The 22,704-nt window shown below is 45.9% G+C and overlaps 1 protein-coding gene across 3 annotated transcripts in view; it reads left to right on the plus strand.

Annotated features, from left to right (window-relative positions):
- The first annotated feature begins 176 nt into the window (after positions 1-176).
- Positions 177-22,704, plus strand: part of RIN2 (Ras and Rab interactor 2) — a 101,305-nt gene continuing 78,777 nt past the window's right edge. The window contains exons 1-2 of one of the 3 annotated variants that reach the window (XM_045529583.1): positions 177-322; positions 2,827-2,919. In XM_045529583.1, coding sequence (XP_045385539.1) covers positions 2,863-2,919 — 57 coding nt within the window. In that variant the 5' untranslated portion in view covers positions 177-322; positions 2,827-2,862. Of the gene's footprint in view, positions 323-2,502; positions 2,611-2,660; positions 2,686-2,826; positions 2,920-22,704 lie in introns of those variants that run through there. The other 2 variants (XM_045529581.1, XM_045529582.1) reach the window with 2 other exon arrangements.

Raw genomic sequence — 22,704 nt, forward strand, 5'->3', positions numbered from 1 at the left:
CTGGGAGAGTGAGGAATAGCCACTTCTTTCCTTTGTCCTTTAGCCCGGACTAGGGCGACCAGCTCCGTTTACATTCTTTCAGTGGTGTTATTGAAAGGGCTTGGCAGCTCCAAAATGTTTGCAGTGTCCTTCGTTCCATTAGGGCTGTCTTTTCTTTTTTTTTTTTTTTTTGCTAGCTTTTAGCTAGCATCTGGAAAGATCCACGGGACGGACACACTGGAGTTGTTTTTCAAGAATCTGCTTTATCCTTCAGGACAACCAGGAAAAGAGCTAGCTGCCACTGGTGTAATTCCGGAGGGATTTCACAGCCTCTCAAACTACGGTACCTTTTCGTTTCCTACTCCAGCCAATTACTAGGGTGGTTTTGGGATGAAATTGCTGGGGTGACATCTGCAGGGAGGGACGGGTAACCATGAGTGGAAAGGAAAAGTTATCATTTTAAATTGTACTTAATTGCTGTCAATATTGAGTCAAGATGTTAGAGGTTATGCTTTGGGAAGAAAACCGTAGGTACAACAGGAAAGAACTTGAACCAGAACTTCTTTGGGGCTCCTAAAAACTGTATTTTTAGAAATAATAATAAGCTACACACTGTCCGCTCCAGCTGTTGGACAGTCCCCAACATTTCATTCTGTGGGATGGTCCGTACCTGCTGTGGCACCCCGGGGTGTGTTCCTGCCACCTGCTCTCATCTCCACCTTGGAGCAGCCTTATGAGGAAGGGGAGATGCCACCTGCATCTCTTGAAGAATCTGCCTGCCCGGCATGGAATCCAAAATGGATGGTAAATCACAACTACTCGAGGTTAAAGCACATGCATATGCAGCTTTCAGGCAGCTAATTAAAATGAACTATTCATAGTTCACTTCTGGAATCCAAGCTGCTCCATTGCTATAGGCAAAATCCTCTGCCTGCCCTGGCTCATCAGAAAGGGTTCGTATATGGAAAACTTCAGAACAGAACAAAGAAACTTAGGTCTGGATGAGGAATGAAGTCTTGGCTCTCATTTAGCAATTCCTGAACTGCCAGGCTAAGTCGAATCCCCTGCTGGGAAAACGTCTGAAAGAAAAGGAATTACAGACATCACAGACATCAGGCTTGGCTCACAGCAGTGGATGCTTTTCCATTCGTGTGCTTCTGGGTCTACACAGCTCACCGTTTGCACTCCACGGTTTGAGTGTGGCGCCCGTTCTGCTCTCGGTTCGGAGCACAGCACTGTGTTTTCTTGCTGGAGTTGCTCCAACCTGCGGACTTTGCCAGTGAGGGATGAGCCCGAGAACCTGAACCTCTGCAGTCAGCAGAATTGCACGCTCCTTTCTCAGGAGGGTTTTGGCACGCTGGCCTTCATCCCGGTGGGGTCGCAAGTGGAAGGAAATGGAGGAAAGATGCCGCTGAACCTTTAAAGTGACCGAGCCGTGGAGCAATGACTCAAATAGGTGAAGGTCCCGGAAGGAGGGATGGGAGTGCGCTATGTCGTTATTTTTTCCTAGATGAGAGTCCACGAACGAGTCATCACAGCTCACTACGAATGCGAGCAGAGAGGCAAAGTCGGAGCCAAAAGGAGCCTTTCTGCAAAGGTTGCTCCCTCGTTCATGTGCACTTTTCAGCAATGGATTTATGCTTTTTCACTTATTGAAACATCCCTAATGCCACCCTCGATGTCCCTTTTGTGCCGCTGGCTCTCTGCCACCTGACTAATAATGAAATAGCCTCAGTAAACCTGCAGTGGCTGCCTCGGCTTTGGTGCCTCCCCCACCCCACCCCTGCAGCTGAACTGCTTTTAATATTCCTTAATGGTGCAAAAGATGTTTTCGCTGACTGTTTCTTTTACTGTCCTTCCGCTGTGATGGTCATGTTTGGGACAAGCTACGTCTTGTGTATGTTATGGCAAGAAGAGCTGGATGAGGAAGGGGAGGGTGGTTTTATTCTTGCTCCTGGGACAGCTTCACTGGGACAGGAAGGGTTTGGAGACACTCCCCCAGACCCCCTCAACACACATGGGCTGGGGCCAGGTCCGCTGCCAGAGGTGTGTATGTATTTAACTTAGAAGGGAATGCTGAAGGCTTTGTGGCCCAGAGAGAAGGATTATGGGGTGTTGATGACCCAGCAGGGGAAATTCCAAGCTCAAATAGCCACAGTTATAATTCAGAACTGGGCTGTCATCCTGCCTTTAAATTTTTCTCCACGTTCCAAAGTTCACCCCCACCCCCTTGGATGATCATAAAGCTGTTTGTTTACTTGTTGTCCCCTTCCATGAACTGATCTCTGTAAACAGTGACACAGGATTTCATCCAAATAGCTCTGATTTCTAAGGAGAAAAATAGAGGGATTTCTTCCCAGTGCCCTTCTGTTGACCTTGCCTGGGGGAGAGGGCTAACAGAGCTAAGAATGACCTCACCCGCTTCCAACGGGACTTCCTGGGACATACAGGACTTCATTCTTTGGCTGTCCCTCCGTGATCAGCCACATTAAATCTATAAGCTTGCAGAGCTGATTATGGGGACATCTAATATTGGTCCCTTTTGGACTTCAGCGTGAGGTCAAGCAAACACACAAAGCAATCATTATGCTTCCCGCTGTCCTAAGCACCACTGACGACGTCAGCTCCGAGGTGGGAGGGGGGGCAGCGAGGTGGGGCACAGATGAGGAACTGTGGCCGGGGCAGGAAATCAGGCTGCAGGGAGATGTAAGGGCTTGGTGGGAAATAAATGGCACTGTGTTGTTGACGGAAAAAGATCTTGGCAGGACTGTTGTTGTGAGTGTTCTGTGGCTTAGAAAGGAATTTCCTACAGGCTGGACTAACCATTAAAAATGTCTCTACCTTCAGGAGTCCCCGGCGTGCAGTGGAGCCTCACCGGGGGAAATGTCAGCTTGGACCATGGGCGCCCGCGGTCTGGACAAGCGAGGAAGTTTCTTTAAGGTAAAAAGAAGCCTTGGTGGGGATCTGGGCTTGCTCCCTTTGCCTGGTTGCCTGGGGAGCTGCAGGCACTCCGTGGCGCTGCAGAGGCGAGTCTGCTGTCTGAGCCAGCTCCCGCTAAGGAAGCTCGTCTGAGCCCAGCCCCTGCTTGGTAGCTCGGTTTCCAGCAGGTTGGAGGGTCTGAGATTTAGTACTTTCGTGGAGGCACAGGACTCAGGCACAGAGAGACTGTGTAAGACGCTGAGGCTTCTTTATTTGTGGACAGCTCAGCTTTTCCTTTTTCAGCTGCATGGTTTTATAATGGAAGCTGGACTGTGCCTTCCAATAAATTAATGCTGAAGTCTCCTGTATTCTACCCCTTGATTGTATGAATCACTTAAGTGCTCCAAAAAAACAAACAGATTCCTGGGCCTCACCCTTGCCTGATTAAATGTTATTGTCTGGTGTATTTTATCAAATACTCCAAAGGCTACTTATGCTAAGGCAAGAGAGACACAAGGCAGCTTGGTTAAAACTGTATAGCTTTTCTGTATTCACATTGATGTTAATGGGATTAAATTACCTTGCTAGCTTAAAGAGACAAGATTTTAAATGGGTATTTTAGACACTGTGCGTGTGTGTTTAATGAAGACTCCGTGGTCATTTCTAATTTTTACCTGGGAATTAATCCTCTTCTTGTGGCTTTTTGCTTTATTTCCTTTTACTCGCCTTCAAATTAATGCATCCTCATTGTAGAAAATTTGGAAAATACAGAATCATGTAAAAAAGGTAGAAAATGGAGGTAAAATGTGCGTTTGAAGCTGTCATAGGCAGGTGTTCCAATACCAGGTCTTATCCCCCAGGGAGGGACACTAAGGACACTTGATTGCTTTATTGCGGAGGAAAAGTAACTATGTTTAATCATTGCCTCAACCCTTATGGGTTGCATGTATTTATTAACTTTTATTTACATGTTTCCTGTTTCCAAGAGACCAAAACTGATTATGGTCAACTGTTGACTCTACAAAAATCTGTCAGAAGAACAGCAAAGCTAACGCAATGCTAGATTCATTAAACCTACTCCATAAGCGAGAACAGCAACCAGGTCACAGTCTTCTCAGCGTCTAAGCGAGGGGCGGTTGCGAGGCATAGTTATAAGATTTTGGGGTCTGGGCCCAAGTCCTTCCAGCTGCATTTTTCAAGCTGGAGAACTGAATGCACTTCAGTGAAGCGTGTTACATAATAGCTTGGGATTGGTGGATACAGCAAGACTAGGGTCTTGAAGTGAGTCTTGACAAGTGAATCATTGTTTGATAAGTGAATTGTTTTCCCAGGTGAGCAAACTGTTTGCCAGGACCAATTATTTTGTAGGTTATTTCCTGCAGCGAGCCCTGAAGTTACTTACAGGCATACCGCCTTAACTTAACTTTCTGGGCTAGTACATCCTGGAAGAAAGACTTAAGTTGTGTTGACACAGATGGTCTCAATCCTCAGGCCTAATAGTTAAGCTATGTGGACGTAAGTAGTCTCAATTCTCAGCTGATTTACTCAGTTTTAGTCAGACCTGTATAACCACCACCCCCAGGAGGCAGATGAGAGGTGGGGAGCGCCCCAAGTCTCCTGTAGACCAAGAGCCAAACCCACTGGTTCTTCTGACTCTCACCCACCAGGTTCCTGGGTTGCTCTTACGCTGAGATATTTATCTGCCCCGGTAGAAGGGATGATCCCAAACCCTTCCTTAACCCAAAGCACTGCCTAAATCAGCCTAAATATTGGCTAGTCCATAATTACCACCTTACAGAGCTCAGGAAGCAGAGTGGCATTGTATCTTCCATAGTATTTAGATGTTAAAGTCAAAGCAAAAGAAGAAAATGGAGTTTAGTCAAAACTGCCTTTGAAAATTCCTCAGGAAGGTGCCCTGTCGGATCCAATATACTACCTATCGTGAAGTCCACTGTGGCCAGTTTTTCCTGCAGGTTTGGGAAAATCATGTTTGTTTTCATTTTAGTTTTCAGTGGGACAGCAGGCAAAGTAGTTGACTTGTATCTCTGGGCTGTGCTCTGGGAAAGAATCCATCAGGCAGGAGGGGGGAGGCCTGCCCGAACCTGCTGAGGGCGAGTCCTACCTTATAACTCCTCCTGAGTCAAATACCCTTGAGGAACATGTTGGCAAAAGGCCTGCCCTGTTTAACTGGTTGTCTATATATATATATATTTTTTCTTTTTTTATGGAGCTTAAGTTGTTTAATTTATTGAAGTTAGGTGTTTCATGTAAATGATATAGTTACTTTATACTTTCTGTCCTCTTCTTTATAGACATTTTTATTCTTTGCTATGACTATTCCATAATTAGTCACCAGTGTTAGGCATGTGGTTATCTACAAGGTTGTAGTAAACTGCCCTTTGGACGTCTAGTACTGACACTTTGGAAGTTCATTATTAACAAGCTGGAGGAGAGTTCAATGCTGAGATGGTTTGTCACTCAGCCCCTCCTGGGACCCACTGGCCCTGCTTTATTTTGACTCACATCTTTTATTTATTTATTTATTTATTTTTGAGACAGAGTCTCACTTTGTTGCCCGGGCTAGAGTGCCGTGGCATCAGCCTAGCTCACAGCAACCTCAAACTCCTGGGCTCAAGTGATCCTCCTGCCTCAGCCTCCCAAGTAGCTGGGACTACAGGCATGTGCCACCATGCCCGGCTAATTTTTTCTATATATATTTTTAGCTGTCCATATAATTTCTTTCTATTTTTAGTAGAGACAGGGGTCTCACTCTTGCTCAGGCTGGTCTCGACCCCCTGACCTCGAGCGATCGTCCCGCCTCGGCCTCCCAGAGTGCTAGGATTACAGGCGTGAGCCACCACGCCCGGCCTGACTCACATTTTGTAAGCACCTGTGATCAGCCAAGCTCTGTATTCATCCAGGGAGAGGAAAAAAAACCAGAAGCCACACCTGACCTCATGGAACTTTCAGTCAGGTAGCAAAGAAAGATAGTAATCAAATAATGACAACACCAAACACATGATTATAAGCTATAAAAGGAAACAATGCTTCATGTGAGAAGTAAAAAGGGCTCTGAGAATGTATGACCTAACCCGGGGTTCCAGAGAAATCTTTCCTGCGGAAGTGGCCTTTGGCTGGAGAGCTGAGGTTGGCACCAGACTGTCTAGGAGGGGGGCGGGTGGAGCTAAGTTTCCAAGTGACACTTATGCTACCGAGGTGCATTTCTCAGGGACGTCAGTGGCCCTATAACTGGATGGGATCATTTCATAAAGTGCAGGGATTTTTGGTTGCATTCTTGGCTCACAGCTGAATGCCACACGTGTAGTATCCCTTTCTTGGTGTTAGCGCTCACATAATTTTGCGTAAAGCACAGATAATTGAAAGGCCATCACTGGACAGCTTTTTCCTCGTTATCCTCCCCTATCCAGTTTGTGTTTCTAAACCTCAGTTGCTGACCGTGAGTAGGAAGCCTTGATTTGTGGTTTCCCATCTGTCCCGGCTCATAGAAATGACTCAGATGAGTCGGAGGACAGCAGGCGAGAGGGTAATGCACGGATCGTCTGAGGGTTCTGGGATAACTGAGAATGCTCCGTGGTTCTTGTTCATGTGGAATCACATCCTGGAAGCTCTGGCCACATACATCCTATGTTGGACAAATACATTTTCCACAGTCTTCTGCAGCACGGTTGTAAATTTCCACAACCCTCTGTGAAAAATGATATCTTCCTGCTCTGCAAAACACGTGGTGGGGCAAGGGGTGGGCACCCTAGGCAAAGCAGCCAGAGTTATCTGTTTTTGAGTCATAGAAGGGAACAGCTATTGCTATTAGATTCCAAGGGTGCATTGAATTAAAGAGTTTGTGTAAGAAAGACATCATGTAGGCTGGAGAAGTTCTAGGTGGTCCTGAGTTCGGGGCAGGGATGTTTAAAGTCATCCTGATCCCTCCTTTTCCTGCATCCCACCGCTTCCCCAAGGTACTCCACTCCCTCCACCATCCAGTGCTGACAACTCCTCCTCGTGTCTCCAAAATCCACGCCCTTCTTTCCTCTCCTGTGTCCACCTTCCTACTTAGGTTCTCATTCTTTCATTTGTGTGTTCATAGTCCACCACCAAATGTGTGTGTGTATGTGTGTGTGTGTGTGTGTGTGTGTGTGTGTGTGTGTATTTGTTTTCTCCCAAAGCATTCCATCGATCCATGCCACCTGCTGGAAGACTCTGGGCCTTGCTGGGCACAGGACCAAGTCTGCACTCTTCACCTTGTTGTTCAAGGACGTTCAGGCTGTGCTTCCACCTTCCTGCCACGGCAGCATCCGGGGTCTGCTCCAGGGGTCCAATCCCGCCAATCCCTGGCCCCCAGGCTTTGCCCCCCACCTCCCCTTTTCCCCCCTCCACCTCTGCCCATCAGCCCCCAACTGTCCTTCCAGGCAGGACAGACCCACTTTACCCATTGATAGTGGAGCTCTCATGGGCTGAGCTGGTATCTGCTTTTACTTTTGTCTGAAGACAAAATTGTGGTAGAAACATTACGTATGAAGGCCCAGCTGTGGTCCCATGTAGCACCAGGAAATAAAACTTCAATCCATAACTCACAGCCCCACTATGAGGAACCTGTTCTTCCCTTTTGTCACCACAGCCCTGACCCTGAGACAGATCCTCTTATAGCAAAGAATGAGGCCAGAAGGGGACGAGTGTGACAATTCTAATTCTTACAGGGCCTCCCTTTGGGCTTCCCGGGCCAGCCTGCCCTCCCCAGCCTCAGCGAGTGAGCAGAGCTCGAACTCCCTGGGTGGCTGCCTCCTGGCCTCCCGTGGCCTCTGGGACAGGGTGTGAGTTGGTCTTAACTAACCAAGAAGAAAATGTTTTAACTACAGGGACATTACTCTCCTGTGCCTCAAAACCACTCAGGCTGTGGAGAGATCCCGACCCTGGGCTCAGAAACCCACTGGGGTTGTTCGTGGAGGTTCCATCTGAGAGACCCTCTTCCGTCATGTCTCACGGTTTGGAACAAGGTGCCTCCTGCTCGTCTTTCGGGAACAGAAAGCCTGTCATTATAAGTCAGGGAAGGCGTGGAAGAGCTTTCTGGCATCGCCAAGACCAGACAAGTGACTGGCTTTGAAGAAACCCAATTGCTATTCTCTGGCTCTACCGGATAGGTAAACCAGAGGTGATGATTCACTTTACCTCAGCTGAGTTCCCGTAACAACCAGTCTCCCCTTGGCGTTTGAAAAAGCATTCGGTTTTCAAAACTTCCGTCTGCAGAGCAAATTTTCATTTATCCAGAACTGGCACAACTGTACATCTCGGGCCTCGGTGATCCCAACACTTGACTTTTTGGATTTACGTGTATGTGCAAATTCATTTCTCAGCATGCACAGCCAAAGACAACAATTTACTGTCACTTAGTAGGGGACAGAGATGGCAGGGGCATGAGAAATGATGGGTAGAACCAATACTTTCATGGAGCACATCCTTACATGGATCTGTGGATGCTTCAAAACCATAGAGATGAGTGTTGCTCCTTCGGTTTTCCAGCAGGTCCCCGGCCAGTGAATATACAGGATGTCACCTGCCAAGTGTCCATCCAGGGAGGCACATCCACATGACCTATTGCCCGACAGCTCTAAGCACTTTGCAGTGGAAACAGTAGAATGATTAGAGATTTAGTCAGAGCAATTGGCCTAGTCACAATTCACCCATAATAATATTGCAAAGCATGCCTGACATCAGTACACAGGTGTGTCTATTGTTTTCCATGAATAAATTCTTTGTAGATACTTATACCTGGAAAGGCCTCAGACCAGTGCTGTCCCATAGAAATACAGTGTAAGCCACAGATGTCATTTTAAATTTTCTTGTAGCCACATTAAAAATGTTAAAAAGAAAACAAGTGAAATTGATTTTAAAAATATATTTGATTTAACAGAATATATCTAAAATACTATCATATCAACACATAATGATTATAAAAATTATTAATCAGATATTTTACATTCTTTTTGTACCATGTCTTTCCTAATTGACAAAAATTGTACATATTTATTGTATACAACATATTGTTTTGAGACATGTATTGTACCACGTCTTTGAAATCCAGCATTTTACATTCAGTGTGTCTCAATTCAAACCAGCTACATTTCAAGAGCTCAGTAGCCACATGTGGCCAGTGGCTGCCGTACTAGGCAGCAAAGGCTGGTGTTTATCTGGTCTAAACGCCTCCTTTTACAGAGGGGGAAACTGAGACCCAGGGCTGGTTAGTGTACGTCAGGGACAGGAGTTGGATCTGGCTTGACTTTTCTCTGTGTCCCCCCACCCCCCCACTCTGGTTTCTCTCTGACTGCCTTCCCCCTGTTCTAGCTCCCCCTCCCAAGAAACTCCGTCTGGAGAGGTCAGAGGGATGGTAGCCTCTCTTTAGAGGAGCTATTGGCTGTTTGGGGAAGCACATTTTTGAGGTGCACATGCATGCCTCTCATCATCTGCTGCAAACACGACCAGGACTCAGGTCAGCCCCTCATGACATGAATTTCTAGGAATGCCATGAGCTTATTAGACAAAATTCCTCTTAGTGTTTTCAAAAAGCAATGGATTTCTTGGTTTTGTAGAACAATTTTTTCTACATACTATGATCATCCATTTCTGACACTAAGTGTTGCCTGTTTGCTCACCTGCTCCAGGGAAGTTTGTTTTTTAAAAGTCAGGAGTTAAATAGATTGCCTGGGTTCCCTTCAACCACACATTTCTCCAGGCTTCCTGTAGCTCCAAGTTTCATAATTAGAAATATGCCAAGGAAGGAAATGTAGTTTTGAAGGACGATTGTAACAATATAAAATTTTCAAAAAGTTAAAACATGGGCTCTCTTAGGGTATAGAATGAACATCTGTCAAAGCTTTATTCAACCCATGCATAAGGAAACCAGTAAGATGATAAAGCTTGTTCAATGAACACTTTGACAAATAACATATTTGTAGTAGACTTAGAAAGGCATACTGTAATAAGTTTGCCAAGTTAAAGATCAAAACTGATTAACATCCTACAAGGCAATAAAGCTGTAACCTTTGTGGTCATCTCTTTTTCCTGAACAGAAATCTATAGGCTGACATATAACCTCTCATTGTCTGAGCCTTTAATTAATAGCACATAGCAAAATCAAACACAGGTTCAGTCCCCTAAATAATTTAATAATTTTTAAGTGAACTTGTTAAATAATGCCCCAGCATGGCAATGAAAGGACAAGTCAAGAAACCCAAAGCTGTTCTACCTGGAAATTTTAAAGCCTTCTAATAAACAGCTCTGGGGTGAAAGCAAAAATACAAACTGGAATTACAGAAAAAAATTATGATAAAAAACTTATAATCAACACACTACCTATCAGAATCAATGATATACATTTAAATCAACAATCGGAAAATTCATAGCACAAAAGCTTTTATCAGAAAAGACATGCCCCACTTTTTAAACCTTATGTCCAAGTTTTAAATAACGTTTCTTAATAATTAATGCCAGAATGGTTTATTCCCCACCACTTCTATCACCTCTCCTTCCCTGTCCCCAAATTTCCCCAAACAAGGATTTTGCCTTAAAAGACTGAATGTCTTCAATGGGATTGTAGAACCCTGAGGAAGCTAGTTCTATGTTGATTGATTTAAATACTGTTAGTGGATTTCTGGGCTCTTTTTCATGGTTTTTCATCCTCATAATAATATTCCAGAAGTTGCTCCAATCCCTAAACTCAGATGCCAAAGGCTGACAGCATCTGTACACATGTGGCTGGCACCAGGACATCCACCAGTCCGAGGTGAATTGGATGGAGGCTAATTTCCCAAGATAACAGTTTTTCAAAAGTCTGTGTTATAAGCAGAAAACTACTTCCACAGCCAAATCTGGGGCTGTATTATCTATTGCTGTGTAACTAATTACCCTAAACCTTGGTGGCTTCAAACAGAAAACTTATACCTCATAATTTTTGTGTGTCAGAAAAATCTGAGTGCAGTTTAGCTGAGAGCCTTGAGCTCAAGGTCTCTGTGAGATTTGGATTGAGTCATCATTCAGAGCCACGGTCTCATCTGAAGGCTTGGCAGGTGCGGTGGGACATCCCCTCCCAAACTATTTTTTTTTCCTTTCGATCTTTTGGATGGAAACCCCTCACAAACTTGCTTGGCAGGTCTTACAGTCCATTGCCGCATGGTGTCTCCACAGGGCTGGCCTCAGGGCAGGTGATCCAGGAGAGAGCTAGAGAGATGGGAGCCACAGTCTTTTTATAACCTAATCTTGAGGTGATAGCCCATCACTTCTGCCATACTCTATTTGTTAGAAGCCAATCAGTAATTCCAGCACTCAAGAGCGATTATTTAAGGGTGTGAATACAGGACGTGGTGTTCATTGGGAGCATCTTAGAGATCACAACATAGAAAAACAGCTCAGTCACAAACTCAAAAACCTAAAGGGCCAAACAGGGACGAAGTGAGTGAGTGGGCCTGGTGTTGGACAGGAGGGATTGGTAGGGACCATAACAGAATTGGAGAGTACAAACCCCTTTCAGGAGGGAAAGCCGCCACCCCAGTTCCAGCCGATTGTGGTTATAGAAGAATGAATGTCGGCCTTCTGGTTTTTTCAAGGGAGGCCGGAAATCCAGATTTCTATGTAAAATAATCCAAATTTAACACATGGAATGCCACACAAAAACACCCAGAAAATTTTCCTTGGGGCCACAGTGTTTTATTATGAAAATAGAATAAAAACTTCGAGTCCAATATTTTACTATGAAAATAGAATAAAAACTTTGAGTGTAATTTAAAGGTAAACATAAATAGAAAAATGAAATTTATTGACATCTATTCATTTAACCCATGTTTTTAGAATTAAATTGTCAATATTAATTATAGCAATAAGAACATCAACAAGTAAGGTTTTACATATGCTTCACACAGCCCTGGGATCAAAACTAGAATGAGTTAAATACAACCCTCCTGGCAGTTAATGGGTTAAAAAGCACTGTGAGGGGTCAGGCATGGTGGCTCACACCTGTAATCCCAGCAGTTTGGGAGGCTGAGGCAAGAGGATCACTTGAGGCCAGGAGTTCGAGACTAGTCTGGGAAGCACAGTGAGACCCTGTCTCTACAAAAAATTTTTCAAAGAATTAGCCAGGCATAGTGGCCCACACCTGTAGTCCCAGCTACTCAGGAAGCTGCAGTAGGAGGATTGCTTGAGCCCAGAGGTTCCAGGCTGCAGTGAGCTATGAGATGCTGCTATGCTCCAGACAGAGCGAGACCCCATCTAAAAAAATAAATAAATAAGAGCACTGTAAGGACCAAAGAAAATGCTTCTGAGGGCTGACTCTGACCCATGGGTGGTCAGTTTGAACTCACAACTAGTTAATGGCTTGGAAGACAGGATCAGCTGGGTGGAAAGTCCAGCCTCCTAATACTGCCTGTCACCCAGGCGGCTCCTGGGGGTACACACAGGAGGCTGAAGCCCCAGCGTCTGTTCCTCTTGGGGGCGTCATGTTCCACAGTAACAGGGGGTGGGGGGTACACAGGCAGACCCCAGGAGTTCCAGCCAAGCCTGGGCGACAGGATTATCCATGGATGGGGTGTGGGAATATAGGACAAGGGGCAGCAAGTTTCTCGGGGTTTAAGTCAATGCCTTGGGCCAGCCCAAGGTCCCAGGGTGTGCAGGTTACATAGCCAACCTTAACTTGTGGAGGCCCCACCTCCTATTTTTGGGACTAGCTCTCACCTTTAGCTAATGGGGTACCTAGAGCCCACTGTCCCAGATGGAAAGATGTCATGGGAAGAACTGGTATACGATGCAGAATCTTCTTTCCCTTCTCTCTCACCTTCTAAAAAGGAGATGGCCTGTCCAAACCTCTCTCCCACCTGCCTGTAATTCCAACTGGATATTCATGTTGGTTTTTTTTTGTTGTTGTTGTGTTTCTTCTTTTTAAAAAAATTGTTTTCTTTTTTCTTTTTTAGGGTTAAGGTTTGGATTAGGTTTAGGGGTTAGAGTTAGGGTTAGGGTCTGAGTTAGTTGGTTAGACTTTGGGTTAAGGTTAACACTAAGGCTAGGGTTATGGTTAGGGTTAGTATTAGGGGGTTGGGGTTCTGAGTAGGGTAAGGGTTCTATTTATTAATATTTATTTTTATTCGATGAAAATTATATATATTTATTAGGTACAACATGTTTTGAAATCTGTATACATTATGAATGGCTAAATTGAGCAATTAACCTGTGCATTACTTCAATACTTATCATTTTTTTGTGGTGAGAACACTTAAAAATCTATTCTTTTGTCAATTTTCAAGAATATAATACATTGTTATTAACTGTAGTCACCATGTTGTACAATAGATCTCTCGAACTTATTCCTCTTGTCCGACTGAAATTTTGTATCCTTTGGCAAACATCTCACCAACCCCTCTCACCCTCAACATCCTTTGGTAACCACCATCCTACTCTACTTCTGTAAGTTCAACTTTTTTAGATTGCGCATGGAAGTGAGGTCATGCGGCATTTGCCTTTCTACTCCTGGCTTATTTCATCTAATGTAATGTCCTCCAGGTTCATCCATGCTGTCAAAAATGACAGATTTTCCCTCCTTTTTAAGGTTGAATAATAGTCCATTGTGTTTCTCAATCACAGTTTCTTTATCCATTTATCTGGTGATGGGCACTTAGGTTGATTCCCTATCTTGGCTGTTGTTAATAATGCTTCAATAAACATGGGGATGTGGACATCTCTTCTCCATACTGACTTCATTTCCTTTGGATGTACACACACTAGTGGCGTTGCTGGATCATATGGCAGTTCTGTTTTTAATTTTTTGAGGAACCTCCATACCATTTTCCGCAATGGCTGCACTGATTTACATTCTCATCAACAGTGTACCAGGGTTCCCTTTTCTACACATCTTCTCCAACACTTTTCATTTACTTTTTTGATCATAGCCATTCTAACAAGTGTGAGGTGATAGCACATTGTGTTTTTAATTTGGAGCTTTATTTTGAGTTAGTAAGTAGCACTTACTAGCAGAGTGTTTAATGGTACCATTAGTCATTCACAACTTAGTATAAACTAGGGCTTTCTGAACCATTGGCTGAAATTAGCCTAGACAAGAAATTTGATTTTGAGTGTGTTGAAGGGCAGGGGATAGAAAAAGGTATTGGGATCTCTGAGGGGTAGGCTAGGGCTCAGGGTCTCACTGTGGCAAAGTTGTGCCGCATGGGATACAAGTCACCTGTAATGGAGAGGGGAGCAGTCAGGAGAGGGTGTCAGGAAGTGTAGGTGAAGATTCAGATAAGCACATCTTCTGATGTTCTCCAAACACCATTGCCCTGAAGCTGCAGGCCATGTGGCTGCAGGGGCCTTCTATTTAGCTACATCTTGCTTCACCATGCAGTGGGACAAGTGAGACAACTGGGTCGTATCCTAGTTCCATTACCTACTATCCATTTGACTTTGAGCAGGTTATTTCAACTGTTTGAGCCTCAGTTTCCCTATCTGGAAATTGAGGATAAATGTACCTCCCTCCCTAATAAAGCTACTGTTTTAAGAATTCAGTAATATCACCCTTAAAAAACACTTGGCTAGTTCCTGGTGGGTGAAATGGCTCAATAAAACACAAGTTACTGTTGACAAGCCAGGTTCTCGTGTGCTGAGCTCCGCATAGAGCACACCGGGGGCTGAGTTCCCCCTGCGCATTTGCACTGACTCAGTGCTGGGCCTTGGGTTTCTCTGCAGGGATGGGACTCACCTTTAGCCAGGGGACGTGACCCTGCAGTCAAAAGATGGTACTGCCCTGAGTACCAGGGCATGAACTAGGTTTGACCAGAGGCCTGGGGTGCATACACCCACTCCCTCACATTTTCATTTCTTCATCTGTTAAATAAGGGGGCTCCACTGGGAGGATTTCCTCCCCTAAACTTCCCATGTGATCAGAGTCCCTGTGGGTACTTGTTAGAAATGTAAGTTCCCAGGGCTTGTCTCATACCCACTGAATCAGAACCTCCGAGGGAGGGGTACAGAAGCCTCAGTGTTAACAAGGGTCCAGGCAGCCCCTATCCTAGGAGAGGCCTGGGAGACACCGCATTAACTTAGGTAGGTCCCTTCGAGATAATAGCACGCCTGAGTCTGTCTCTGCATCTGTGTGCGTATTGGGAAATAATGATACTTGAACTGCGGACCGGCAGCACAGGCAGCACCCAGAGCTTGTTAGCAATTCAGCCTCCATCGGTGGTTCTCAAAGTGTGGTGCCAGATAGCAGCATCAGCATCACCTGAGAACTTGCCAGAAATGTACTTCTTGGATTCCACCCCAGACACAGAAAATCAGAAATTCTGGGGTGGGACCCAGCACCCTCTGGGTAATTCTATGTTCACAAGTTTGAGAACAATTGCTCTAGACCCTATATTTAAATGAGTGAACAAGACTTTATAAAATATGTACAAATGTCTCCATTCTAGACCTGGCTTCATGTCCCCCTTTGGAAAACGTAGTGATATCACCTAACCAGCCGGCTAGGGAGGACCATTTGGTTAAGACATAGTGCTTTGATGATTTCAAGCAATCAATCGCTCTCTGTAAGCCTTGGTGTTATTACCACTGTCTGGTAAGATGTTACTTCTATTTTTTTTTCTGCCTGCTTTTATTTGCTCTCTCAGAAGTACCTGCACACAGACACACTAGTAAAGATCTTCAAAGGAAGGATGACTTAGCTGCCCAGAGCTCTGTAACATTCAGAAGCAAAACGGCCCTACCCATCCTCAAACACCTGATCTCACCGCTTATCCACAGGTGCTTGGACATTCAATGTGCTAAGATTCAGGGATGTGGGCCCTTCCCCTCTCAAACTAAAGCCCGGGGAAGATGAACACTCAGACTCTATTGTTGGTATAAACTGCCATTAGCCAAAGGAACAAACCAACAAATAGATGCTCCAGGTCCTTTGTTGCTTGACATTTAGATGAAATCTGCTATTATGGTGCCAGTCCATATGCACAGCCCAGCCTTCCTTATGCAATTACTTTGTAAAATTTCTGTTTAATCTAATGTACACTGTTCCACGCTTTGTTCTAAGCACTTTAAAACCATTAACTTATTTAATTCTCATACTGTTATTATCCCCATTTTGCGGATAAGGAGACTGAGGCATAGAGAAGTAACTTCAGTTTGTGAATTGTGTGGTGGCAGCTCCACGGTGACTGTACTTGCACTTGGGAGGAATTTCACAGAGATGGGACCTAGCATTCATCCGACTCTCTTTGAGGCAGGAGAGGCTGACTCTGTCTCAGCCAGCTTGGAAATGAGACATGGACGCTCCCTCCTCCCACTGCTTCTGTGTCTCGCTCCCTGGGTTGGATGCTCATGAACTGATCCTCACTGCTCCTGTCCCCTGTCCCTAAACCCTGTGCTCTGCTGGCCACCCACAGCTATCACTTTCCAATGGTCATCTCTCCGAGTTTCCTGTTGAAAAAAGTGGGGATTCCTCCTCTCAAAGACCACCAGGAGACAGCCCTCATCAAAGTTAAGTTCACTAGCTTATCGCAGCCAGAGAGAACACACACTAGAAGAACCGAGGCGGATACTCAGGGGGAGTTAGAGGGTTTGGGCTTGTGCTGGCTAATCCTAAGGATAGTGGGGTTGCAGGGTTAGCAAATAAAATATACATGATACCAGCGAAATTTGAATTTCAGATGCAGTGTAAGTACATCCTATGTATTATTTAGGATATACTTATGCTAAAAAAATTATTCATTGCTTATCTAAAATTCCCATTTAACTGCGCATTCTGTATTTTATCTAGTAACTGGAAAGCAGGGTTTTGGGTGTTGTTGGGAAGCAGGGGCGATCCATCGATTGGCGTGGCTGACTAGTTTTTACCTAGAAGGTGGGAGAAATAAAGGAGCTAGAGGTTCCATTGGTAAGGAAGCAGCCGACAGTCAGGCAACTCGTGTGTGTCAAAAGAGGGGGCCATTTAGTCATTTTTGTGGTTTGAGTGTTCTGGTTTCTGTCTTGTTTCAGACCTGTCCCCAAGTGGCCTTCGGTGATCCCTGTTTGTATTCTCTGAGCGTTATTTATGTTTGGTTGGGAGGATGCCAGGGGCGTTTCTCGCTTTCTCATTCTACTTCCAGATTCTGATCTTGTTTCAGAGTCTCGAAGATGCGGGTCACTTGGGGTTCTGTTCAGGACAACTGGTTCCGTCCTGACCACTAGTTCCTTGGAAACGTTTTCGGTTGCCACAACTTGGGTGGGGGTGCTTCCGGTCTCTAGCGGGCAGAGGCCAGAGATGCTGCCAAACTTTCTACAATGCCCAGGACAGCCCTCACCACAGAGAATTATCTAGTCTCAAGTTCCAGTAGTGCTGAAGTTGAAAAAATCCTGGTGTGCACTGAAAACTAAGAAATAACTCTTTTCTGAGGTTTCTCTAACTCCTGCATCAGGCCTTCCAGAAGTAAAGGAAATGAAAGCAAGAAAAGCGTGATCGTATATTGAGCACTCGCTGTCCTGCAAGCTCCTAGAGGGCAGAGATCTTCCCCGAAAATTCCTGAATTTTATCACCTGGGCCTGAACTCAGTACCTGGCCTGTAATAGCAGCTGTTCAATAACTATGCTGGACAAATAAAAAATGTGTCATACCTGTGCATCCCATCTGCATGAATTACACACACATGATTCATTTGTCCCCCCAGTATTGATCCCGCACCTGCAAGGGGAAGGCCAGTCCTGGGCTCTGAGTGTGGGGTGATAGGGGGAAGCCGATGACAATTAGAGAAACCTGAGCTTGAAGGATGGGGAGGAGGAGGGGCCCCCTGCGTGGGGGAAGGGGAAGTCTCCTTGAGGAGATGGCCTTTAAGCCGAATTGTGCAGGAGAGACAGAGATGAGAAGAAAAGCATTGCCAGGCAAGGAGTTGTGCAAAGTCCCAGAGCACTGTCTGAGGCTCTAAAAGAGAAAGAGGGTGACACGTGGAATGGACGACAGGGCCAGGGCAGGGGAAGCAGCGGCCAGTTGTGCCAGCTGGGTGAGGCGTTGGGATTCCATTCACAGCCATGGGAGGCTGCGAAGGGTTTTGAGGAGGAGAGTGACATAGAACTGCCACTATGTGCCAACCCCATAAAGCTTACCTGCCGTTAGCACTGTGTCTCCAATCCATCCACTAGGAAAACTGAAGTGCCATTCAAATCTTCCCTGAAGTCACTCAAAGGATGCCAGAGCTTGCCTCCCCACAGCGCAACTTGAGACCTTGAAATTGGCGTTCTGCTCTTTCACTACACGTGGTTCTTTACGTGCCAAGCGGCCCTCTCCAAAAATGCCCCCTCTCCGTCTCTCTCAAAATTCTTGCCTGGTCCCCTGGTCATCTCTGGTTGACTGTGTCCCCCTCGCCCCACCCCTCCAGTCTCTATCATGCAGATCATCTTGGCCCATCTGCAGTCTTCAGCTTGATGGTTTTCTTCTCTGCCCCTGATTCAGAATCTGCGTGGCAAAACCAAGGCCAGAGCAGACTTGAAACTCACGCCTGCCCCACTTGGGAGGCAAGAGACGGAGGAGGATTGCAAACTCTTGTCGTTTGTTTATTTTTTAAGAATGTCCCGTGCTTTTTGAAATAACTCCTCTACCTGAAGTATGTGGAGTGGACGAGAGGAAGACGGGAGAGGGAATGAGACAACCACTGGGGACAAAGTCAGCAACTTGCGACTCTCAGCTTGGTCCAGCTGGCATCTATGCCTGTGCGTTAGGTTCTGTTGGGGCACAGCCGCGCCGTGCGTTTGCATATTGTCTGCAGCTGCTTCTGCACCACATGGCAGAGCTAAGTGGCTACAGACACTGTATTGCCCGCAAAGCCTAAAACGTTTACTATCTGGCCCTCTATAGAAAAAGTGTGCTGACCACTGACTTGGGAAATAATTGCGTTTTGTCACTGAATTCTGCCAGGCAGCTTTGAGCGTAGGTAGCACTATCTGCATTTCACAAATGAACAGACGCATGCCAGAGCCATTAATCTGCCAAAGGATCTCCAGAGAGTAAGTGGCAGAGCCAAAATTCAGAGGTCTCTGAGGGCGAGGTGCACATTCTCTTTCCTGACTTATACTTTCTGCCTCGTACTTACAGGTTGTTAGGAAAAGCTGCAATGAATCCACCAGGGATCTTAACCTTAGATGCTTACAGGGGCCAGGAGGATAATGTAAGCAAGTAAAGCCAGCCCAGGCCAAAGCTGATAAATGGCAACTGACATTTGACCTCAGTATTGGAAAACAATAGGGAACGGTAGGGTCTGTGGCCAACTGAAGAGGAGCTGTTTGTTCTATGGAAAGAGGGCAGTATTGCCACAATGGCCCAGTGTCTCTAATTTTAAGAATCTAGAAATCTGGATTTTTTAATGGAAATCTCCTGATTTTTGCATGAAATATCCCTGTATTTAAATGTTGAAGCTATTTTAACCATAAATGACAAGATAAGCCCATGCGAAGCAAACTGGGCAAAGCATAGCTAAGTGTGCCCTGTGGACCACCAGAGGATGACCTCTTGTGTACAACGTATGCATTGGAGTGACTGTCACAGCCTCCCTCGGTGACTTAGTCCATTTTCTGCTGCTTTAACAGAATACCTGAGAAACAGGGAAAGAGAGAGAAGGGAAGGGAGCTGAACTCATCCTTTTATCAGGAACCCACTCCCACGGTGACAGCATCGATCACCCAGGAGAGCAGAGCCCCCATGACATAATCACCTCTAAAAGCTCCTACCTCTCGGCACTATTGCATTGGGGGTTAGGTATTCAACACATGAATCCGGGGGGACACAGTCAAACCATAGCACTTGGGAAGGGTGGATCTGTAAGGAGGTGAGAGGCAGCTCCAGGTAGAGTTGGACTCTCACCAGGAGAAACTTCCGTACCAGCCACTAGTCCTGGCCTCCAGGGCTTCCTGTCCTTCAGCCGGACGCTGAGAGCATCCTCGTTCTCCACTTATCACCAGAGGGGAAGCGGGAAGGAAGCTCCATCCATCACCAGAAGGGCTGCACTTATTATATCAGCAGAAGGAAGGAAATGCAGAGGAGACAAAGAGATGACAGAGATGCAGGAACACTTTGCTCAGAGGGAAAGAGGGCAGAGGTGGACTTGGGAAAGCTTCTGGGGTCTGAGATGGAGCTGCTAAATTTGTCCTGGGACAGCCACAGGGGCATTCCAGGAGTCCACACACTGACCTTTTCAAATGTAATACAGCCCAGTATTCCTTTTAGTCCATCAGAGATATATATGCCCTGCCTGGGGAAATACTGGTGGAAAAGCCATGAACGTATAAGTCCGAGAACCTTGACTGCCAGTCCCTGTTGCACCACTACCAGCTGCATCACATTGGAAAACCTCTCTGAGCCTCAGTTTCCTCGTCTGTAAGATGGGATTAATAAAAGTCTCTGCCCTATGGTGCCAAGATGATGGAGCGTTAGCAAGATGATGAGCAATGCCTGCGGTCGAGAAGGCCTCTCATAGCCACTGAAACAGTTAATGAAGTGCATTTCCTCACCTTCCTCATGCCTGTGATATCGGTGTCCTGGGACTTCCCCACAGTTGGCACAGCTTAGCTCCGTTCTCCCTCTGTCACATCTGCAGTGCTATGGCTGCAAGGCGTGACAAGACTTACCCAGGAAGTGTCATGTTCTGTTCTGGACATAGGCACTTTAGAGAGAGTTTGGACGATGGAAAGAGTCTCTCACTCCCACCAGGCAGGTTAACGAGGGTTGGGGAAAAATCCAAGTAGCCCAAAGACATCGTCATTTATTTACTAACTAAGGCTTTGAGTTTAAAAGTTCAAAGCTTTCATTTGGAAGGGGTTGTTGATAAAAATAAAGTAAAAGCTCAAAGCTTTTAAGAATCAAACCGGAGAGGCAGAAATTACTCACAGGCAGCAGAAGTTGGCAGTCCACCTTCCGCTCTGCACAGAGACTTGTGGTCAATTGTTGAATATCTGCTACTTGGAAGGAGCTGGACTTAGAGTGCGGGTGATGAAATGCACACCAGGGTGCACCATGCCCCCTCTCCAGTTTTTGCTAGTAATCTACTAAGGGACATAAAATAAATACACCTGCCACAGGAGCAGCCGGGCTTTAATAAATCTCCTCCATGGATTCCCCATCCCCGTCATTCACCCCAACACTTCCTTTCCAAGACCAGATGAAATGCCCTTAGAGTTTCCCAAATACTGGAGTTTTTATCTACCACGACCACTTACGCATAATGAAAACTAGTTTTTGTTTTCTCCAAGTGACACAGAAGTTAAGTCTATGCTGAAATTGAAATCGTTCCTTTCTGAAAGCTTTGACAGCCAAGTGCTGAGTGAGCTCACCCGAGATGAGCATTTGCAGGTGTGCACGCGAGTGCACCTCTGTGTCGGGGCCCCGCACACCCTCGGCAGCCCCAGTCACTGCCGGCACAGGCCGATGCGGGCTGGGGCTGTCGTGCCCACGATGTGCTGGGCACCTTCCTCACGCTAATTCCCTTTCATCCTCCCACCAAGTCATCATCATGTCTTTCACAGATGAGGAAACTGAGGATGAGGGAAGTTACAGTCTCGCCCCACAGGTCCCACAATTAGTAAGAGCCAGAACTCACTTCAAACCCTTCAAACCAGGGCTGTGTGGCTCCGGGGCTTGCCAGGAAGCTAAGCAGTTCTGCGTCCGAGGCAGGCAGCCCTGCCTGGTAGCCACGGGACATCAGCTTCCCAGGGGCACCAAGCGGGACCCCTGGGTGCGGTCAGTGTGCACAGGGCCAGGGTGCGGTTGTGCTGGCTGGTTGAGCCCAGCCGATCTTGTGCAGGAAGAGGCGCGGTCCCCTGGGCAGCTGGCCTGCTCCCTCTGGCTTGTGCCCCAAGTGTACATTGACATAGATTTTGAGGACAAGGAACAAAGCAGACTGAACTTTTCAAAGGAGAGATTTCCCAACAATATGAAAGTGCGAAGTGAGCTTTGGAGATGTGCTGGGAGAAATTGGGGAAGTGACTCCCCGCAGCCTGGGCTTCATTCTCGTGTTCACTGTTTCAAATGTTGTTTTCCTACTGGGGGAGAGGGGAGTTTATTGATATAATTTCAAACTTCCAGAAAAGTTGGTACGAGGAATTCGTATATATCCATTGCCTTGCTTCCACATTCACCATTTTTGTTTACATTTTGCCCAATTTGCTTTATCATTCTCTCTCTCTGCGTGCGCGTGTGCGCGCGTGCGCGCACACACACACACACGTATAAATATGTCAATACCATACATAAACACGTAACTTTGTCTCTCTATATGCAGCTGCATAGGTAGTATATTTTCTGAACCATCTGAGAAAACAATGGAGACATTTGCCCTTGAACCTTTCCCCATTTACCCATGAACTTTTCCCCATTTACCTCTGAATCCTTCAATGTGTATTTCCTCGGAACAAGGACATTCTCTCACACAAAGCACAATAAATGATCAAAGCCAAGAAACTAAACACTGACACAGCACTCTTCTCTAACCCGCAGTCTTCAGAGCTCGTTCACCATCCCGGTCACAACCTCGTACTATTTCTTGTCCCTTGTCTCGGGTCCCCCCCAGATTTCCTCACTGCATTTAGGTGTCGTGATTCTTTTCGTCTCCAGATGGTACTGTTTCATGTATTTCACTGCAAGTTTAACTTTTTGCTCAAGTGTCACATACATACAGAAAGTGCTTACATCAGAATCCAGCTTGATGAATTTTCACAAAGTCAACATACCTGGTACCGGTAGATGATGGGAAAAAAAAAAAAGGTGAATGCCTTGGTTATGGGAGTAGATGATTCTTGCTGGTGAGCCCA

This window comes from Lemur catta, chromosome 17, assembly GCF_020740605.2.
Source record: "Lemur catta isolate mLemCat1 chromosome 17, mLemCat1.pri, whole genome shotgun sequence".
Taxonomy (NCBI): Eukaryota; Metazoa; Chordata; class Mammalia; order Primates; family Lemuridae; genus Lemur; species Lemur catta.